Source organism: Micromesistius poutassou (genome assembly GCF_964030765.1).
Source record: "Micromesistius poutassou genome assembly, chromosome: 6".
In the NCBI taxonomy this organism is placed as follows: Eukaryota; Metazoa; Chordata; class Actinopteri; order Gadiformes; family Gadidae; genus Micromesistius; species Micromesistius poutassou.
The window spans coordinates 7,304,626-7,324,593 of NC_140276.1; the positions used below are offsets into that span (position 1 = coordinate 7,304,626).

The 19,968-nt window shown below is 44.7% G+C and overlaps 2 protein-coding genes and 1 long non-coding RNA gene across 4 annotated transcripts; 2 read left to right on the forward strand and 1 right to left on the reverse strand.

Moving 5' to 3' along the window:
• Positions 1 to 706: 706 nt before the first annotated feature.
• On the reverse strand, positions 707 to 4,163 carry LOC311345204. 2 transcript variants are annotated; one of them, XR_014633666.1, is made up of 6 exons: positions 4,030 to 4,163; positions 3,039 to 3,065; positions 2,850 to 2,879; positions 2,283 to 2,327; positions 1,955 to 2,074; positions 707 to 1,818 (listed from the first exon to the last, which is right to left on the reverse strand). It is a non-coding gene; the product is annotated as an uncharacterized lncRNA (long non-coding RNA). The 2 variants fall into 2 exon arrangements; XR_014633667.1 differs by having other exon boundaries at positions 2,283 to 2,330.
• Positions 4,164 to 4,884: 721 nt separating this feature from the next.
• sh3bgrl (SH3 domain binding glutamate-rich protein like) lies at positions 4,885 to 16,044 on the forward strand. The gene is made up of 4 exons (XM_084469579.1): positions 4,885 to 5,251; positions 12,312 to 12,497; positions 13,986 to 14,066; positions 14,898 to 16,044. The coding sequence occupies exons 1-4, from the start codon at positions 5,207 to 5,209 to the stop codon at positions 14,931 to 14,933; spliced, it is 348 nt and encodes a 115-aa protein (XP_084325705.1). The 5' UTR covers positions 4,885 to 5,206; the 3' UTR covers positions 14,934 to 16,044.
• Positions 16,045 to 16,747: 703 nt separating this feature from the next.
• On the forward strand, positions 16,748 to 18,966 carry LOC311345213 (uncharacterized protein). Its single transcript, XM_084469594.1, has 2 exons — positions 16,748 to 17,022; positions 17,332 to 18,966. Exons 1-2 carry the CDS (start codon positions 16,839 to 16,841, stop codon positions 18,039 to 18,041), a joined length of 894 nt encoding a protein of 297 aa, XP_084325720.1. The 5' UTR covers positions 16,748 to 16,838; the 3' UTR covers positions 18,042 to 18,966.
• Positions 18,967 to 19,968: the final 1,002 nt, after the last annotated feature.

Consider the following 19,968-nt stretch of genomic DNA (forward strand, 5'->3'; position numbering starts at 1 on the left):
GCATCAATAAAGTGTTCACTCTGTTCTCTGAATCAATGACGATAGGTGATCCACAATCAACTATAAAAGTTGAGAAAGGATGATTACTTTAGCTGTAACCAGAGTAATGAATGAAGAGGTATTTGTGGGACGTCAAATGCATACGTCTTGTTTGAGCTTTCTTTGCGAGGTTGCATTAAGCCAGCCAGGGCCAGCAATACAACTGATATGTCATTGTGTCCGAATTCAGAGTTGATTTTGTTACATAGTTGACGAGTGAGCAGTTTATTTGATGTTTAAGGATCCAAGTCTAATTTGAAATGATTAGAGCTGCAGAATTACCACTTAAAAGTCTTTGTTCACATTGAATTAGACTATGTAATTATACAGTTCTACATTTTTTTGATGATGATGTCGTTTCCCCCCCCCCAGGACTAGAGATACAAGCCAAGCGTGCTCATGTTAACAATTAACTAGACTTCCTTGACTCCTGCTACGGTTTTAAGCATCCAACAAGTGCCTTTCCAATCTGTGAAGAGTACAATTTCTCAGTCTGTATATAAAACAAGTCAGTCAATATATCAGTTTATCTCTGTGGTATTGCCTGACATATCAACAATAGACGACACAGCTAGCAGTGTTCAATGGCTTCTCAACGAGGGTTTCTATTAAAAGAGATATACATATATATATACACTTTATACAATCAGGAGACTGGAGCCATCACTTTGAGGAAAATTCCCAGGACTTCCTTTTATTAAGAGAATTCCAGAACATAAGAGAGGGACCCGACACCTGCGTTTGGTCAGAAAAAAGGTTTCCAAATTCAATTCATTTAAAAAAAACACAGAGTGTTTTAGAAAAAGCTGACGTGAAGCGGGCCTTCGGGTTGGAGCGCGGCCGTCCGCATTCGACACGCAGGGTCGTCAAGGAGACTACAGGTCAGAGGGCCGTCGCTGTTCTCCGGAATGTTTCACGCGTCACCGTCTTCCTCTTTCTTATTGGACAACACGCTTTTTAAAACACGCTTCTTATTTTTTTAACAAGTCAATGAAAAAAAAACAACAACAACAACCCAAATACAACAATGGTTGAACATGAGCCGGAGGCAAAAGAAAATAAAAAGGTAGGGGGGGGGGGTGGGACTCACTGCACATTTAGAAGGTCTAAAAAGAATTATCCACACACATGGCTGAACCGTTAATAAAAACATGATTAAGAGGTTAAAACCGGGAGGGAGAGGGGTGACTTTTTTTTGTCTGAGGGGTGGTGGAGGACGGGGGGGCGGGGTGAGTGGTGGGGGTGACCGGGGGTATACACAACTCACAACTTTAGCCAATCCGGCAGGGGGACGGGGGGGGGGGGGGGGGGAGGGGGACGGGATGGGAATGGGGGGGGACGCACTTTCTACATCGAAACAAGCCTTGTTTTTTTTTTTTTTTTTTTTTCCCAGACAACCATGAAATGCCGTTTAAAAAAGATTTTTAGTGTATTTGACTTGCTTTGCAGACACTTGATATGACCACTGCAAATCTGCTCCATAATCAGCTTTGCTTTTTTGTGCTAAAAATCTGTACGGATACTTATAAAATCATTGATAAAAATATTCCTCTGTTAACAATACGCCTTGGAGGGAGAGCATGTGAGAGACTCGTGGGGGGGACGGGGGGACGGGGGGGTGGGTGGGGGACGGGGGGGCTGGCTGGTTGGTTGGCTGGGGTAGGAGGGGGGGGTGGGGGGTTCAGGGGTCAAAGGTTGTAGGAGGAGGACGACGACGTAGGGGCAGTGGTGCTACTCAGATTTGGCCTCCTCCTTGGCCTCCTCGGGGACTGCCTCCTCCTGCCGGACAGAGAGAAGGGACAGCGGTCAGAACGTGGGTACCACACTTCATCACACACTCACACCCCCCCCCTCTCTCTCTCTCTCTCTCTCGGTCGCGGGGTGGGGGGTACCCGGGTTCCATCCGTCCACCCACCTCGTTGGTCTTGGCGTCTCCGTTCTCAGAGTGGTTCTCCTCATTGGCCTCCGCCTCGGCGTTCTCCTTCGCCTTCTTGGTCTTTTTGTCCTCCTTCTTGTCGTTCACCGCCTTTTCTTTCTGCGATGGGGGAAAACCGGGGAGGAGGAGGAGAGGGAGCCGTTACAAAATGTGTTGAGCGCGTCTACGCGGTACTGTTCTGTTGGGGAGCGGCCGATGACGTTACGATCAAGGATTACAGCGGGAGGGAGGAGGGTGGTCGTTGGTGTTGTGTTGTGTTATGTTATCGTGCGTATACGTTTGTGTCACCAGCGTCGTATCATCTTACCTTTGCCGCCTTCTTGGCTTTTGGCTCCGCCTGAGGAGGGGCGGGCTTCTGAGAGGAAGGGGGAGGGAGGTTACATGCTAGTTCGCCCGTAACGCGCGGCCCAGACACACACACACACATCTCAGGCCTCGTGTGCATTCACGTGTGTAGTTGTGTGTTCAGAATGAGTTGGATAATGTCTTACAATGTTTTTTTTTGTTATGGTAATGTGGTAATTTGTTAATCGATGCTGTAATTAACTAATTCAAGTAGGCAAAGTAACAATATGCACATTTACCTTTGCCTGGAAGTTATCTATTTTTGTAAACATTTCTATCAAATTTGTTGATTTTTAAGCTTCTTCGGTTAGTCATTTGTCGGGAATACACGTCGGACCTTTTAAAATAGCTGTGTATATGAAATAGAGCTGCTGTATGTTATAAAAGCTGATTATTCAACTTGATGACGTTATGGGGGCGTTTAAAGGTCATTTTTTTACTATTTGAATGCTACAATATGTTTGTTAAGTGAAATTGATGACCTTAATAAGCACCACGTTGTGGTGCACGTTTTTGCTGCGTTACTTACCGCTGATAACCTAGCTGACCTCCTCTTGGGCTGAAAATACAACAAAATAGCGTTATTCACACTTCATATGGCTGTTCTAATGCTCCACAACCAAATGGTACAAGGGACATTATGTTCAGAGTGAAAAAAAATGGCTATAGTACACAATGTTTGATGTTTTGAGTATAAAATGATGTGCAATGTGTTCACCTCCTCCTTGGGCGCACCATCTCCTCCCTGTTTATGAAAAACACACAAGGACAGAGTTAACACAAAGTACAGACCCTAAAAATGGAAATTATACTTATCGGCCATTCTATTAACAGCTTACTTTTCTAAAAATGTTTTAAATGTATATAATGCCTGCTGGTGAGGCAGTTGAGGAAACTTTTTGGTTTCATATGCAAACTCATTGTATTTTCCAATACACATAGTTTTAAAGGTTTATTACCTAGTAATAAATGCACTTTTGTGTTTGTTTTGAAGTAGACAGTGAGAACATGACTAGGAGTGCCTTAGAGCCCCAATTCTGAAGACCCTAGGGCAGCTTCTCTGTTTTACTCCCCGCTTGTCTCTCTCTCATTCAATACATGGAGCTCAGATTTGAATGCTGGCGCGGGAGGGCTTTCAAAAAGGGGAGGGACCAGCTTATGGTTAGTGGCGCCATCAGGCGGCAGAGCCATGCCATCGCAGCCATTTGGGACTACGAACAAAGGGAAAAAATATATAATCTTATCGAATTGCGACGGCGAATGTTTATTTTTACGGTAAAATTGGAAAGTAAAAGTACTAATGCATTTTCTCATGGCACTTTTAAGCGGTTTGAGGCCGGATTGACGATTAGTGAAGCGTTTGTTCTCGGTAGGTCGCCGAGGAAGGTAGACAAGAGCTGCAAAGCATGGCTGCTGCTTGTGCTTTAACTGCATGGAGACCGAGATAGACTTCTGACTCTCCAAAGGACAGCGGCTGCTTCAAGAAAACGGCTTTTAAAAGGCGTACAAACGCAGGAAAATATTTATTCCAACGCATAAAAAATGAAGATTAATTCTAGATAATAGGCGAAATTTTCCGATTATGTAGGTCCGTTAGAAATTGGGTTATAATTAAGTAATGTCTCTGAGGGATGACTCCATAATCGTTTGCAATGAATTAATACCTCGTATTTTCACCAAATAATTCAAATTATTTTCAGGATACGTACCTTTCTCTTGGGCATGTTGATCTTTTTGAGATTTTCTGGCAAATGCAACTAAAAACTGTTTTTTTTTCTTGGTGAGCTCAGTGCAAGTGAAGACGAGCGTCTCCCTTATGCTCGGCAGTGTAGTAAACACACAGGAACAGAAAGGCGAGTGGTTGAATGGGGGGAGGGGTGCGGCTAAAAGCGTGATTGATATGGCCTGAGCCAATCATATCGCGCCATTCGGGGCTGCAGAACACTTGGAATTTTGGAGCCGGTGATGTTCTTGGGTATGCGCGAATGGCTTCTTGCAGAAATAGATGGGAGGAAACCAGAAAAAAAAAATGCAAAGGTTGAAATAGGCGACATATTGCTTAAAAACAACACGTTCCTCCGCTTGGCAGAGGTCGTGGACACACTAGTTTGGTCACGGTGTGCCGTGGCACGATTTAAGTCAGAACTAAAGACAACACACGCCATTCATTTATACACAGTTCCCCGCCATGGCATTTCGTCGAGAAGGTGTACACATTTAAACGCAAAAAACAACGACATTTTTAACGAAATGTTTTCGTCATGTTGAGGCCAATATGGCGTCCTTTCCTCTCCGACACATTTTTTTGTTTGTCTGTCGGCTTCCCTAAATTCATTTTAAGGAAACGTCTCCGTCGCCTGTCCCCTCCGCCTGTAGGTGGCCACAAAGCCTTCCGAATGAACATGGCTGCTCAAACTATGCTTCTTGTGGCCGTTCGGCACAAAAAAAGCGTACGCCTTCACTGTTTTGTCATCATGTCAAACAAACGCCCATGCAATCTCTCATACACGCAGTGAGCCGAGAGACTCCGATCGTTTATTTACTAGACGCAAAATACACAATAAATGTAGGCGATCGGGCCACCAGCAAAGGACTACGTGTGGACACAATGTGTCCAAATCACTGTAGTCTCTCTCTTTCTCTCTCCCGTTAGATTCGAGGGGCGGGGAATGTGTGCGTAGAGGCGGACGAGGAATGCGAAGTCTAGCATCCACTGTCGGGATCCGTCGCTTTGCGCAGACAGTCTGCGCTGCTACGGACGGGATTCCAAGTCGGGAAGTTTGACTGTGCCTTTCGCCTTACGATAGATACACCCAGAGCTGGCTGCAGTCCGCACGACGATCTCCTTCCGTTTACTAGTGCATCGCATAGACCAGGGCACCAAACATGGTGGTCAAAGTGTACATAGCATCATCCTCAGGCTCCACTTCGGTAAGAACAAAAGCAGCATGCATGGATGTTTGGTGATTTAATTCTGCTATGTAGTCTTTAATAGTGTATCATTCAAATGCATTCAATTGATAGTGCATTTGAATTCATAATCCATGTCCTACCTTTCAGAATAGTGAAAACAACGCTTCCTATTTTGCACTATTCGTTTGTTTGTCTCTGGTGGGTTTGTGATCCGATTCGTTGTGATTCTGAACACAATTGCATTCATTTAGAATTGGCAGGTGTAATTAACCTGCTCACTTTCCTCTCGTTACTAACTTTTTGTGTGTAAAATGAGATGGGGAGTAGTGATAAGGTGGTGGCGGTGGTGGTGGGCGAGGCTGGTGCGTTTCAGTGTTATTACTCAGGAACACGAGACTAAGTGTTGTATGCTTTGTCATCTGGTTTGTTACAGCGTTTCCGTCTGAAACGATAGCTTTTCTCCCACAAAGATGTGTGTGTGTGTGTGTGTGTGTGTGTGTGTGTGTGTGTGTGTGTGTGTGTGTGTGTGTGTGTTTGGGGGGAATACCAGGTCATCTGCACACAAATATCTGCAAAATAAAAGTGGGCTTCTGTTTTAAAGAGTAGACTGAACCTCACACACACACACACACACACACACACACACACACACACACACACACACACACACACACACACACACACACACACACATATATATATATATATATATATATATATATATATATATATATATATATATATATATATATATATATATGTGTGTGTGTGTGTGTGTTAATACCCCAACAGCAGAAGGTCCTTCCAGCATAGAGAGGATTAATGTGATGTCATTCCCTGGGCGCCTCGGTCTTAACAGCCGTTCAAAAACAATGTTTAAAAAAAAAAAAGAAAAACGCAAATTAGGCCCTACTTTCCATTTTTACTGTCATTTGCGTTCAGTCATTTGTTTTCACAGTGTTTTGCATGAGTTTGCATCCTGAAAGGAAGGGGACCCTTCACGATTTTTGCACTCTTAAATCCGGTGACATTTGTTCGTTTTATTTGCTGTTGGCTTTCTGTTACTGAGTGACTGAGTGACATTTGCCTTGGGGGGGGGGGGGGGGGGGGAGTGGGGAAGACCAGTCGAAGACCAGTGGAAGACCAGTGCAGAGTGCTTTATCGGTTTGTCCTAAGAGGCCAGGGAACACATTTGTCCAAACAACTGCACCAAACATACAGACACACACACACACACACACACACACACACACACACACACACACACACACACACACACACACACACACACACACACACACACATACATACACACACTGGCTTAACAAGCATAGACCACATGCACGTACGCACACACATTACTCCTCACACCAAAAATACTTTCTTAAAAAATACCGGCTACACACACGCACAAACACACAGACATGCCCGCATGCCCTCGCCACACACAGGATTTATGTTGTTTAAATGTTGAGAACGATGAGATGGTGTCACTTGTTAAATGCACTGGAGCCGTATGTTTGACTCACCTGATGACTCACTAGGACCAGCTCTCACTACTAGGAGAGCTCTCACTAAGAGAGCTCTCATTGGGGTACAGATGATGGTGGTGGCCTAGCCATGCCAGCCAACCACCCCTCTTAAAACTTGAATCTGGTGCTGTAGCGTAATGCTAGCGTCTGGCAGCGTTTGAGCCACAAAAACGTCATCAACCAACATTGAAAGGCTAAACTCAATACGTGCTGTATTCAGCTTGTAGTATTGCCCCCCTGGGAAAGAATTATAGAGCGATGTTGCTGGTACACACCTTCCTCTATTGTTACCTGTCGCTTACGTTAGGACAAAGCAGTATTTGAATATCGGAAAAAGACAAGATTAGGATTTTTTTGCATGCACGCTGACCAATATCAAAGCTATCATTTGAAGACTGAAACTGGAGGTAAATAGTGATAGGATTGCGATATGGAAACATCATTAACATTGTCCTCATGCAATAGTTAACATCATTGCAAGACTAATTCAATCAAGCTGAAACCATGTTCTCCTCTGGTGGAGAGAGAGACAGTGCAGGGTTTGTGTCTGAGAGAAGGGCATGGGTTTCTCAGTGTGATGCTGTTACTGATGCTGTAAATATAGAAGTCACACTGAAACTATCTTCCACGCAAAAATGGACACACGTGCACCGAAAATATTCGCCATTGGAATACACTAAGCTATTTGTTATTATTTAAAACCTCAATGTTGGAACCTTCAATTTGTGATCGCTCTGATTATGCCATGGTTATGTGGATTATGACACATTACTTGCGTCAGCACCGTCGTGAGTTTGTGCGATCACACTTGAAGCCTTTTCACCTACTGCCCCCAACACGGAATCACCATTCTCCTGGTCAGCAGATTATCAGGTGATGAGAATTATACTTTGTGGTACATATCAAAAATGGGACATCTCACTTTCAGTGTCTTTCTGTTTAACTGATGACCTTTGACCTTTAAAAAGGTAACCGAGAATTTAAAGTAGGTAAACTGTGTCTCAAGTAATGTCGCTTTCTTATTGGTTTAAATCACAAACTAATCATCAGTGACGCTGCCGTCAGCCGTCCCAACCTTTATTGGGTTGAAATGATATCTGTGGTTAAACCTACATAGCTGTTCTCTGCTTTATTTAAGCTCTCATCTACACAGAGATTCTCAATAGGGTCATTGAAAAGCAAATTGACCCAAACTCTTTCTAGTGGACCTGGTTGATTAGATCAAACTCCACAGTATTGATCCACTCCTGTGTGGCTCCAGACACTCTGCATCCAATCGATAGGCCGCGCACTCTGGAAGCTAATGGCTTTTGCTCTGTCTCCTTCTCTCCCTGGACGAGTTAGGCCCGGGTGAAGTGGGGCCTTTACCCTGTCAGAGTACGCACGTTAGACTGCACTGGCTAACCGGCACTAGCCAACAGCGACGATCAAAGTTGTACAATAGACCACATCCTGTCATAATTCATACAATACAAATATTCCCCTTCAGCGGGGAGGGCCTGACCTGCACAGTATTGTTTCCTTTGAGTAAGAGGGAATGCTTTGATGCCCATTTAGATGATTGATTGGCCCTACGACAAGGTTTTGGTGCACCAGAGTCTCCTGGCATAATGACTACACTTCCAAGCACTTCATTGGAGTCTTTGCCAAGCTCTGATTTGATTGTAAGTAATTCTAGTATAATGCTATTCCACCCGTATTATGCAAATGTTATCATTTGCAAACACTAATAATATGTGATACAGTTATTAGTCATGGTTCTATTAGCTGTTAGTTAGGGCAGTTTGGTTCCGGGGATCGTTTCGAACGTTATTAGAGAACCGCATCGACGCGATCAAAACAAAGAAAGATCAAAGTACTATTTACTTAGCGGTACATCTCTGACCTTTAACCTGACACTGATCTGTCTGTCTGCCTCCTAGCTGCCTCGTTCTCTTTCTTCCCTCTTTCTCTTCCCTCTTCAACTATAATGCAGCCCCCCCCGTGAGAGGAAAAACACAGTTCTGCGGTGGATATTTCATGCACTGCAATCTGCATGTGATTTGATCTTTAACCCTCCGCTTAAACAACATTTTCAGTCTCCATAGTTACAGTAAATGCTGATCACGTGTGTGTTTGTATTTGTGTATTTGTGTGTGTCTGTGTGTGTGTGTGTGTGTGTTTATTTAGGGAGGGTAGGGAAGGAATGCAACTGAAAGGAGATTGAAGAGATATTTATTGCCGCTCCCTACAAACAAGGGACCGTCAAAAATGTGATGCTCATCTCCTGTTAACTCCTTATATGCCCCCACTTAAACAGGGATAGCGGTCCTGGTGGTAGCGGGGGTGGGGGGGGTGGTGGTGCACTGAGAGGCTCGGAATGGGTCTACTCGCAGTGCAATTAGAGACGGGGGCCGCTGGAATCTGGCCAGAAATGCTCTGCAAATTAATTTAGCCACAGCACAATGCAGGCCTGTGGAGCCTGCGCCTGGGGAGCAGTCGAAGAGACCACAGAAGCTTTAGCTTAGCTCAGTGTTTAGCGGCAATCGCCCTGTCAGCTGCTTGGTGCGGGTGGCAAAAGAATGCTAGCTCATGTGGCAAATGTTAGCATTATCTGTTACCCGTGTTGTTTACATAATCTCTTATTGGAAATAGGTCATTTCAATCGGCAACGGTCTTGTCAGTTTGTGTCTGCATAAGCGGGACAAGTAGATTGTTTGGTAGTACAATTGAATCAAAGTAAACTATTCCTAAGTAGGCTGTTCTTGTAAAACAGTTGGAGGTTCAGGGTAGTTTCTTATGAAACCATGACAGTGAATTGGGTCCCAAAGGGGCCTTAAAATGATGGCAAAACATATGTCCAGCCTGTGTGTAGCTGTTGCCTCTTGAAAGACACACTGTCCCAGAGAGCAGAGACTCAACATAGTGTGCTGCATGGGACTGGGCGTTAATAAACAAAAAAAGGATTGGATTACAAGACTCGTTTCGCTCCTTATTGTTAGGGTTATTGATCTGCGGTCGTTTGGCTACCGAGCGCTTGGCTCACGCTGCACAAGCTGCTTAGAGTGCCGAGAGACCTTTCTGTGATCATTAAGTGCACTTTTGGGGGTGGCTGAGGTTAATCGGGCCCTGTTGAATTCAAGTGCGTTAGCCGTTGGAAGTCAACGGGGGGCTGTGAGGCTTAGTAGTCGACTCTCCTTGTAACCCGAGATCACCTCTTTTACTCCGCCAATCTGTCAAACTAAGTAATGTTATTATTACGTTGAAATTATTTTGACTGGCGCCTTGCCACCACCCACCATAATGTGACGTCCTTCGTGCTAAAACCCTTGTCTACAGTCCTCCACCCAACAGATGGTTTACGGAGAGATGCCTGGACACTTTGGTGGATGGGTTTTATTCCTTTTATACACCCATCATTTTAAATGCAATTTAAACACGGGTCAAAAAAAGTGATATAGTACCAGATTCTAATTACGGGGAGATTCAATCAAAAAAAATTATCTCACTGATCAAAGAAGAACAATCTTGAAATATGTATATATATAATCTAATCATCTAAAAACGGAGTATACAGCAGGATGGACTTGTTCAGACTCTGTGAGGGTTTTTGTGTGTGATATCCTGACTGGGTGTCCTGAGGAAGTTCCGATCCATGGAGATAGGTAGATCATTTGGAAAAATGAATTTGTATTTCTACTTTCAATAATTAAGCCATTCAAATCTCATAAAGCTTTGCATAGATAGCTGCTTCTTTTTGCATGCCTTGATAATATCTCCCACAATGCCGTCCGCGCAGCGCGATCTGAGTCACGAAGCCTATGATTCAGCCCCCATATTACGCACATCCACACCGAGAAATGTGACATCAAATGTACAGTTTATTTGTAGCGTTATGTGTGGCGTTCTGCATTTACATATACACAGAGGATTCACCAAGTATAGCAATACAGTCGTGCTCTGCTCATGTCACATCTCCTCACATCATGTATACACTACAGTGCCGCGGTGAAAAAATAAACGTTACTGTACTTTCACCAAAGTCGTAAATTCAGACAAAAACATGCAACCGTCAGAGTGAGTGTGCACGCTCATCTGTGTGTGTGTGATTGCCAAGTTGCAGAGTGGCTCACTGCAACAGGCCTTATTTGGCATGTTAGACCAGTTCAGTTACCGCCTCCCACGTCCCAGAGGAGCGCCTGCTTCCGAGTGGCCTTCTAGGGCCGCCCGGCTTCTCCAACACGCCCGCCCAGACCCCTGTACCACCAGGACAGCATATGGAACAAACATGATGTGGCCTCCAAAAGATACATACTGTGTGTGTGTATGTGTGTGTGTGTGTGTGTGTGTGTGTCTCTGTGTGTCTCTCTCTCATGCTCTCTCCTATTCTCTCTCTCATTCTCTCTCTCTCTTATTTTCTCTCTCTCTGTCTCTGTCTCTCTCTCTCTCTCTCTCTCTCTCTCTCTCTCTCTCTCTCTCTCTCTCTCTCTCTCCCTCTTATTCTACCTCTCTCTCATTCTCTCTCTCTCTCATTCTCTCTCTCTATCTTTTTCTCCCTCTCTCATTTTCTCTCTCTCTCTCCCTCTTATTCTCCCTCTCTCTCATTCTCTCTCTCCCTCCTTTCATCTTTCTCCCTTTCTCCCTATTTCTCTCCCTCATTCCTTCTCCCTAGTTCTCTCTGTCTTTCTGTGTGTGTCTTATGCACACACACACTCACATTCTGCATACCTCTTCCAGAGCCTACTATTGGCCATTGTCTTGCAGAACAGTTGCTCCTTGTCTATCGCTCCAACAGTAGTTTGTACTTTGCTCCCCATACTGAGGTATCAGAGGTATGATGTAAGCAAACCCCACAAATGATTAGACAATTCAAATGGGCTGGGCTTGAGTACACAGTATTAGTGTTTTATCACTAACGGTAGGCCTGTTATTGTTTTTGTAATTATGTTCCCTTTAAGGAATCGACACTGAAGCATATTGTTCTGAAAGTGCACACATTTTGTGTAAAAACAACCACAGTCACCACGATAAATGCATGCATCCTTCTGCTGAAGCTCACCTTCTTCCTCAACTGGTATCTTAGTAACCTGTCAGTCTGGTGGCCGGGACAATAAGTCCCGCCTCCGAGGCTCCGGTTCCCTCGGTCAAACGTCTATGGGGAATAACGTGGCGTTTTCGAATGATCTGATTTCGAACAAACTCCGTAGGTGGCACAGAAGTAAAAGCTGTGTCACTTTTTGAACTACACACTTTTTCCATCTAGTTTCCACTGGTTTTTTTTTGGATTGTCGGTGCTGTTAAAGTAGTAAACGATTATTAATGCTACTTTAACGGCACAGACAAAAAAAACCAGTGGAAACCAGATGGACTTATTCTTCGGTGGTCTACAGGCTATTTCTCTGCCCCCAAGAGCGAGGAGAGGCCTCCTCCATATGTCAACAAGATACAAAAAACAACATTGACAAAGAACGTTTCTTCTTCTGTTTTATGGTAAGGGAAGTGATAAAAGTCAGAGTATTGCAGAAGTCGCCTAACCGCCCACTTCCCCTCTGGCGCGCGTCCCGCAGATCAAGAAGCAGCAGCAGGATGTCATGGGTTTCCTGGCAGCCAATAAGATCGGGTTCGAAGAGTGCGACATCGCCGCCGACGAAGACAACAGGAAGTGGATGCGGGAGAACGTTCCGGATGCGTCGAGGCCGGCCACGGGTCACCCCCTCCCCCCACAGATCTTCAACGACAGCACCTACTGCGGGGTGAGGATGGGTCCGATGCATGTCCCCTAATAAGATAAGATAAGATAAGATAAGGTAGTCCTTTATTAACCCCCCTTAGGAGAAATTCACAAGTGACCGTCAGTCCAGTGGGAAAAGAGAGTGCAAAACAAGAGTATATATACAAATACATTTACCAATTGAAATAAAATATAATAAAAAACTATTAGAATAAGATACACATACTACTGTATATACATGTAACTGTCCGTTTGTAGGTGACTTGTGCATTAAAAAATAAATATGACTATGAGTATAAATGTGCCAATGTGCAGAGGTTCCTGGGGTAATGAAAATGAAATAAATAACAAGGTTTAAAACAACAATCAGTCCTGAGGTGTGGGGTTTAAGTCCTTAATCAAGTCTAGAAAAGGAGGTGTTGGGCCTTTGGTGTTTGGAGCGGGGGGGTTGAGGTGTTGTAAAGTCTGATAGATAGTCTGAAGATACTTCATCTCAGTCAGGAGCAGGATGGGCTTTTGGGGGGGTTGTCTCACTTTTGGAGGCCTTCCGTCAAGCGGTGGACTCGTTTTTGGCTCGGGAGTGGAACACCTCCGCAGCCACTCCACCGCCGCGCCCCAGCGCACACACGCACACACGCACACACGCACACACGCACACACCCGTACGTGCGTACCCACACTACGGTGGATAATTCAGTGGCTTTCAGCGAGCTATCCCCGCCCGGCCCTTCTCTAAACAGACAGTGGAGCCGTGTTATTGCATAGAGCCGGGGCCCAGAGCCCCTGTGCAGCGAGGCATCCCATAATTCAAACAGATGTACGGGCAGTAGTTGTGCTTCTAATGGACGATGCGCTGTTGTAAATGTCACCGAGATGAGAGCACTATGCGTCTCACTGGCTATTTAGTGTGTGTGTGTGTGTGTGTGTGTGTGTGCGCGTGTGCTGAGACACAACCAGCCAAGAGTTAGAGGAATAATGAGAGAACAACAATAAGAGAGAGAGAGAGAGAGAGAAGGGGAGTGCGACAATAAACATAAATAACAGTGAGAGAGAGCGAGAGAGAGAGAGAGAGAGAGAGAGAGCGAGAGAGAGAGAGAGAGAGAGAGAGAGAGAGAGAGAGGGGGAGGGAGGGAAGGAGGGAGAGAGAGAGAGAGAGAGAGAGAGAGAGAGAGAGAGAGAGAGAGAGAGAGAGCAAGAGAGAGAGGGAGAGGGAGAAAGAGGGAGAGAGAGAGAGAGACAAAACAAAAACCAACACCGAACCATAATCACCAACATTCTCATCGTTAGCCATGCACACTTAGCATACTCTTCTACCGTATTGAACAGCACTGATTGACGTCGAGCCCTAGCGCGTGGAGCGTTCCAAACTCTTTCAAACGATCGGCTTGATAAAGGTCACAGAGTCACAGAGGACGGTTGTTGTCGGGCTCAGATCAACGCTATCGACCCCACGCCCCCCACGCTAAAACACCGCCGCCTCTAGAACCCCTTCTTCCCTCTTCGTCTCTAGAACTACGAGGCGTTCTTCGACGCCCGGGAGGACAACGCTGTCTATGCCTTCCTGGGTCTGACCGCACCCCCTGGCTCCAAGGTAAGCTACCCCAAAGCCAGGATAAACACACGGACCCACACACACACACACACACAGACACACACACACACACACACGGCCACAGCTGTCTGCTCCCTAGCTCTGGCCCCCCCCCCCTTTGCTCACTTCCCTACGTCTTGGCTCTCCTGTATCCTCCAGTGGTTCAGTGTCCGTACAGAAAGGTACACACGTGTGACAGACAACATCTGTTCATGATATCCCTGTGCACCTCAGCAGTGGCCGCACAGCCCCATTCTATGCACTCACCGTTCTATTCCCCCCCGCCCCCCGCCCCCCGCCCGCCGCCGCCGTCTGGCACCCTTGCGCCTCCTTACTGCCACCGACGGAACTGCACGGAGGTGTGCCAGTTACTATGGGAACAGTGGGGCTTTCCTCTCTCTCTCTCTCTCTCTCTCTCTCTCTCTCTCTCTCTTGCTCTCCTTAGCTTACGCACACACACACACACACACACACACACACACACACACTGACGCACACACACACACACCCACATACACATATGTACACACACACACACACACGCACACACACACACACACTCACGATAGGGGGCATATGACCGGAGAGATAACCCCTCCATTTTGTTAATGCTTTCTTTCATCCCCATTTGGATGATGTCTCTAGGCCGGGTACAACGCGTGTTATTCTTTATGTAAATGTAATGTAAATCTCCTCTTTCTCTACACTCTGTTTTGTCTTACCTCTCCCCCTCTCTGTCTTGCTCTCTGCCTTTCTTCCTTCCATTCTTTCTTTCTTTCTTTCTTTCTTTCTTTCTTTCTTTCTTTGCGTCATTCTTTCTACCTTCTCCAGGAAGCGGAGGCTCTAGCGAAGAAATCACAACAGTAGCAAGTTAGCAGCGTCACGTTTTAGTCTCTGTTACACCTGGAGCCCTCAGCTTTGAACCCTGACCCCCAGACCTGACCCCCGACCCCCACCCGCCCTCTACCCGCTCCGATACGCACCCGGGATCCGACCCAAAGAAGGATGGAACGTGGAGCAGGAAACAACGATGGAAAATGGAAAATTAAAGCATTGAAAAATGGAAAAACTAAATTAATGTTAAAATGTTGAATTTTGTTTTGTGTTTTATTGTTTTTGTATTATTGTAAGTTGAATTTGTGTGTGTGTGTGTGTGTGTGTGTGTGTGTGTGTGTGTGTGTGTGTGTGTGTGTGTGTGTGTGTGTGTGTGTGTGTGTGTGTGTGTGTGTGTGTGTGTGTGTGTATGTGTTAGTTCCTTGATATCGGTCGTGCCTTGTCAGCTGTACTGACAGAAGTACCTCAGATCTCTAATCCTATTGGCCGAATCGCAAGTCAATCAGCCATACATGAATGTTAACGTATTGAAACAAGAAAAGGCACATTTCAACACATCCATTTGTATGCACCTTAATAATTTCACCCGGACCAGTAGATCTGACCACGTGCAGAACCCAAACTCAATCTGTGTTGATCACTCAATGGTTTCATTATTCTGTAGCGATGACCAAATTCAATTTAACTAGTTTTGTTCTGTGTAACCCCTTATGCGCTGACTCATTTTCACAAATTCCAATTGAACATTCAACGTTTAATGCACTCGCTTCACTCAACCATTCCCACATATGACATAGTTACATTTTGAATTGACACACTATTGTCTTAATGCCGTTTGAATGACAGACTGTTAGTATGAGATGTGCCACACTGTGCTACGTTAAGGGGAGCATCACATTTATTAGTTATTTAGTTAGCTTGGTTTCAACTTTCCTATTGTGCTGGCATTATACAGTTTCACTCTAATATATGTTGGTATCTTATATGTAAGAAAATAAATTCAACAACTAATGCTTCAAACCTGACCATATCTGCTTTTCCGATAAGAACAAACCATTTGATGAAGTCACAGGTGTCACGTAACCCTCTAACAGTAAAGTTTTGTTTTTCTAAGAAACATTAAACATTTTGAAATTAATTTGAACCACTGAGTCTATTTTCATTGGCATTTCTGATGGAATCTTTTGGAATATGAGGATAGGATTATATCAGTGATATCTGCAAACTTTTTGTCTGAACATTTCTTAAAATTTCAATGTTGTGTCATTAGGGAATATTTGTACGGTATTGCGTCCCAGCCCCTGTGGATTGGATGACGCCTTAAGTAGCTTGCTGCTAGCAGGTTCATGAACGCAGTAACTAATGCTTTATGATCCCTTTACGACTAACTAATAAAGGGCATCTGTAGAAATAGGCACCTATTTAAGTACTTTTGTATTTACGTTTTGTAACATCCTTTAAATAGTTATAATAATAATAATAATAGCTGTCAAACCCTCTATTCAACATGTCTATAATTACAAAGGGAAATTTAAACCACTTTCACACACTTAGCAAGTTAAGAAAAAACCAAAATGCCCAGTTCTGCTTTAATATTTTTAGGGGGATGGGTCTGCGCACACACACACACACACACACACACACACACACACACACACACACACACACACACACACACACACACACACACACACACACACACACACACACACACACGCACACACACACGCGAGCGCGCAACCGTCTTGCTCTGTGATTTCATCGCCCCAGTGCAGAAGTGAAAGAGCGCAGTCATATGTCCAGTGACACTTTTGTATTGTAGCTTGACGCACGGCCGAAAAGGAAACACAACAAAGTCTGTTCAAACAGAGGAACGCCAAGCCCGCACACAGGCAGCCGGAGAGACGGACGGACGGACGGACGGACAGTGTGTAGACCATGCTTTCAGAGTCCTTCCTCCAGACACTGCCATACAGGGACGAGAAGGGGGGCCCCTCTACCACCAAGCTCCAGGGCGGGGAACACACACATCCACACACTCTGCGTGGAGATGCGCTACATGGCGGGCCCGCGCTGACCGAGTCAGGGGAGCTCTCGCACACGCCGCGCGCACTGCGCACAGGTACGAAGGATGAATCGTTCGTTCTGTTTGACATGTACAGTATACTCCCGAGATAATGCCAACTCAGGAAGCTTTGTGTATACATTCTGATTGACATGTACAGTATAATCCCCACCTTTTATAACTCAGGAAGGTATATGTATATACTTTCAGTTTCTTCATAATTGAAATTCTATATAATTTGTCAGTTTTCCTCCTTGATGGTAATTATGGAGAATGTATAGAAATGAACATTAAAAAAAACATAAAAACAAAAAAAATAATCTGATTTCATAGCTTGATTTCCTTCTCATAATCTTTACGTTGCAGACCTGGGGCCGAGGTTCGCCTTTCCGCCCGAGATGGGCCTTCTGATCCCGGGCAGCGCCTCCACCCGCTTCCACCGCTCCCCCCACCCGGACGACCATCAGTCCGCATGCAGCCTCATACGGCAATACCCGGACCTCCGTCTACGGCAGGACGTGGACGACGAGGCGACCCGCCCACACAGCAGCGGCTCTTTCCGCTGTCTGTCTACGTCCGTGTCTGGACGTCCCCTGCTACCCCTACCGTGCACGCCCAGCTCCCCGGGCCCGGACAGACCACCGGGGACGACGACTGGGTTACCGGAGCCCGGGACCTCGAACCCCGACCAGGGCTACCTGGAGATGAACGGCAACCGAGGTCTGGAGTTCTCTCTGTCAGGGCTGGAACCCCTGTCCAACTCTCTGCTGAACGGCCTGTTGGAGAGGCATCTGGACGAGCTTTACCGCCAGCATTTTACAGACAGCCTGGCCCGGTGCAACTCCCAGCTGGGGCACAGCCTGCTGCGCGGCCTGGTGCCGCTGCCGCAGACGGGCGGACAGACCCAGGCGTCGGACTTCATGGAGGCCAGCCTGCAGGGTGTGAGCTCCAGGGAGGGAGAGTTGAAAGTCAGCTACCTGAACACTACCTCACACTTCAGCTCTCCCGTGCTACGGATCTCAGAGGCTGGAAGTCCCCCCCCCAGACCCCCACCCCCTACCCCCACGCACACATGAAGAACACAGACATACACACATGAAACGTACACACACACACACACACACACACACACACACACACACACACACGCACACACACACACGCACACACACACACACACACACACACACACACACACACACACACACACACACACACACACACACACACACACACACACACACACACACACATGACCAAACTCAACGCATTCTTTAAAGTGCTCTTTTTTTTAGAGACTCTCTGTGAACGCTTATTGGTGATTCCTTCGAATTTACAAGCTCCTACACGCCATCTGCTGTTACATCATGATATTACGTTTGTTCTATTGTTCTTGTTTAGTTCATTAATCTCCGATTAAGTATATAGCCTGATTTGCGAGAATGGTAGTTAATAAGTTAGGTTATTAGGTATACACTGTTAAAAGTACTGCCATTGTCATTGAAGTAGACATTACAAGTAAGTAATTTGTTGATTAAAGCCCTCAAGGCTATGAGACAAGATGTGCGCATTTTGGTTTGATAAGTAAATAGTGCAACAAACATCAACGTGTTAGCAATAATCTCTTACATGTTATTCTTTATGTAAATGTCTCATCAACATTTTAAAGAAAAAACTTTTTTTTAATAATGTGTATGATTTGTTCTGATACAAACGTTAAGTTAACTTCAAACATAGGGTTAGTACGTTTTTTGGACAGCCATGTGAGCCAGTACAGCGTTCTTTGTTAACCTATCTTTGGATGCAGAAAGATCATATTTGCAAAGAATATAATAGAAAGCGAAACTAAACAAAGAGGTGGTGTAGTCATCTGTCACGAGTGTTATGTCAATGTAAAAAATAATAATAATCTGCAAATAAGTGTTTTCACGTCCCGCATTATCATAACTGTAAGATATACTCATAATGTTATTATTCTCCATTGCATTGCATAGTGTCACAGCTTCAAATAAAAGAATGATCAAGTGAAATGTTGTAGAACCTTGCCAAACCTGATAAGTAGGCCATTCAGTCGCTGAACTCCTAATCAAAACAAACACAATCCGCTTGATCTTGTCTTGGTGGATGAACACAAAAGGAGGTTTAGTTCTAATCTAGACAATCAGACAGATGGGTTAATAGGTCTAATATGAGTAAATGCTACTTCATCAGTAATGTTTTGCTTGCAAGAGCTTCTTCATCCATTAATGTTGCTTCTCACAAAGTTCAAACTTTAACATTCTGCACTTTCTGCTCTTTCTTCCCAAAACATTTATCAGTTATTCAAGGATGTTCATGTCTTTGGAATATTCTGATCTGTGACCTTCTTCCACAGAAATCATACTTTATTTGAATACTTTTACTTTAAATACTTTAAAATGTCAGGGCTGTTTTGTACCAGAGGGATTCTATCCACCACAATATATGTCATTATTTTCAGTTGTGATAAAATCTGAATATTAGCAGAGTCTGACAATAAACTCAAAGGCTTGCAGAGAAAATATATTTTTTAGGATCAAAATTGAGAAAGAGTTCAGTGTTATTTTGAGGGAAGCTGCTGTAAGCCTGTAACCATCAAAAGTTAATAACATATAACAATAACACATTCAAGTTGTCAATTGTATTTTAGTATTTAATGATGATGCAATAATATGGGCTTTTCTGGTGATTAATCCAACAATGCAATTGGAGTAGAATAAATGTCTTAGAATTTAGAGATTGTAAAGTTTGAGTTATAGTTATATTTATTTAAAATGGCTGATTTTGTGTTTTTCTTAGGTATTGGGTTAGTGATAATCTAGGAATGGGTTTGATTTAGGTAAAGTTTGAGCCATGATCGCATGATATTGTTGGTGATAACCCCATGCATGTTTGTATGTATGTGTGCATGCATGCAATTGTATGTGTATTTGTGTATTTCTGTGTGTGTGTGTGTGTGTGTGTGTGTGTGTGTGTGTGTGTGTG

Bases quoted from the DNA above. Each gene is read 5' to 3' on its own strand.
- sh3bgrl (XM_084469579.1), top strand. From the start codon at position 5,207: ATGGTGGTCAAAGTGTACATAGCATCATCCTCAGGCTCCACTTCG. The intron at 12,498-13,985 runs GTGAGGATGGGT...CTTCGTCTCTAG, and splicing joins ACGACAGCACCTACTGCGGG to AACTACGAGGCGTTCTTCGA. The intron at 14,067-14,897 runs GTAAGCTACCCC...TACCTTCTCCAG, and splicing joins CCGCACCCCCTGGCTCCAAG to GAAGCGGAGGCTCTAGCGAA.
- LOC311345213 (XM_084469594.1), top strand. From the start codon at position 16,839: ATGCTTTCAGAGTCCTTCCTCCAGACACTGCCATACAGGGACGAGAAG. The intron at 17,023-17,331 runs GTACGAAGGATG...TTTACGTTGCAG, and splicing joins GCCGCGCGCACTGCGCACAG to ACCTGGGGCCGAGGTTCGCC.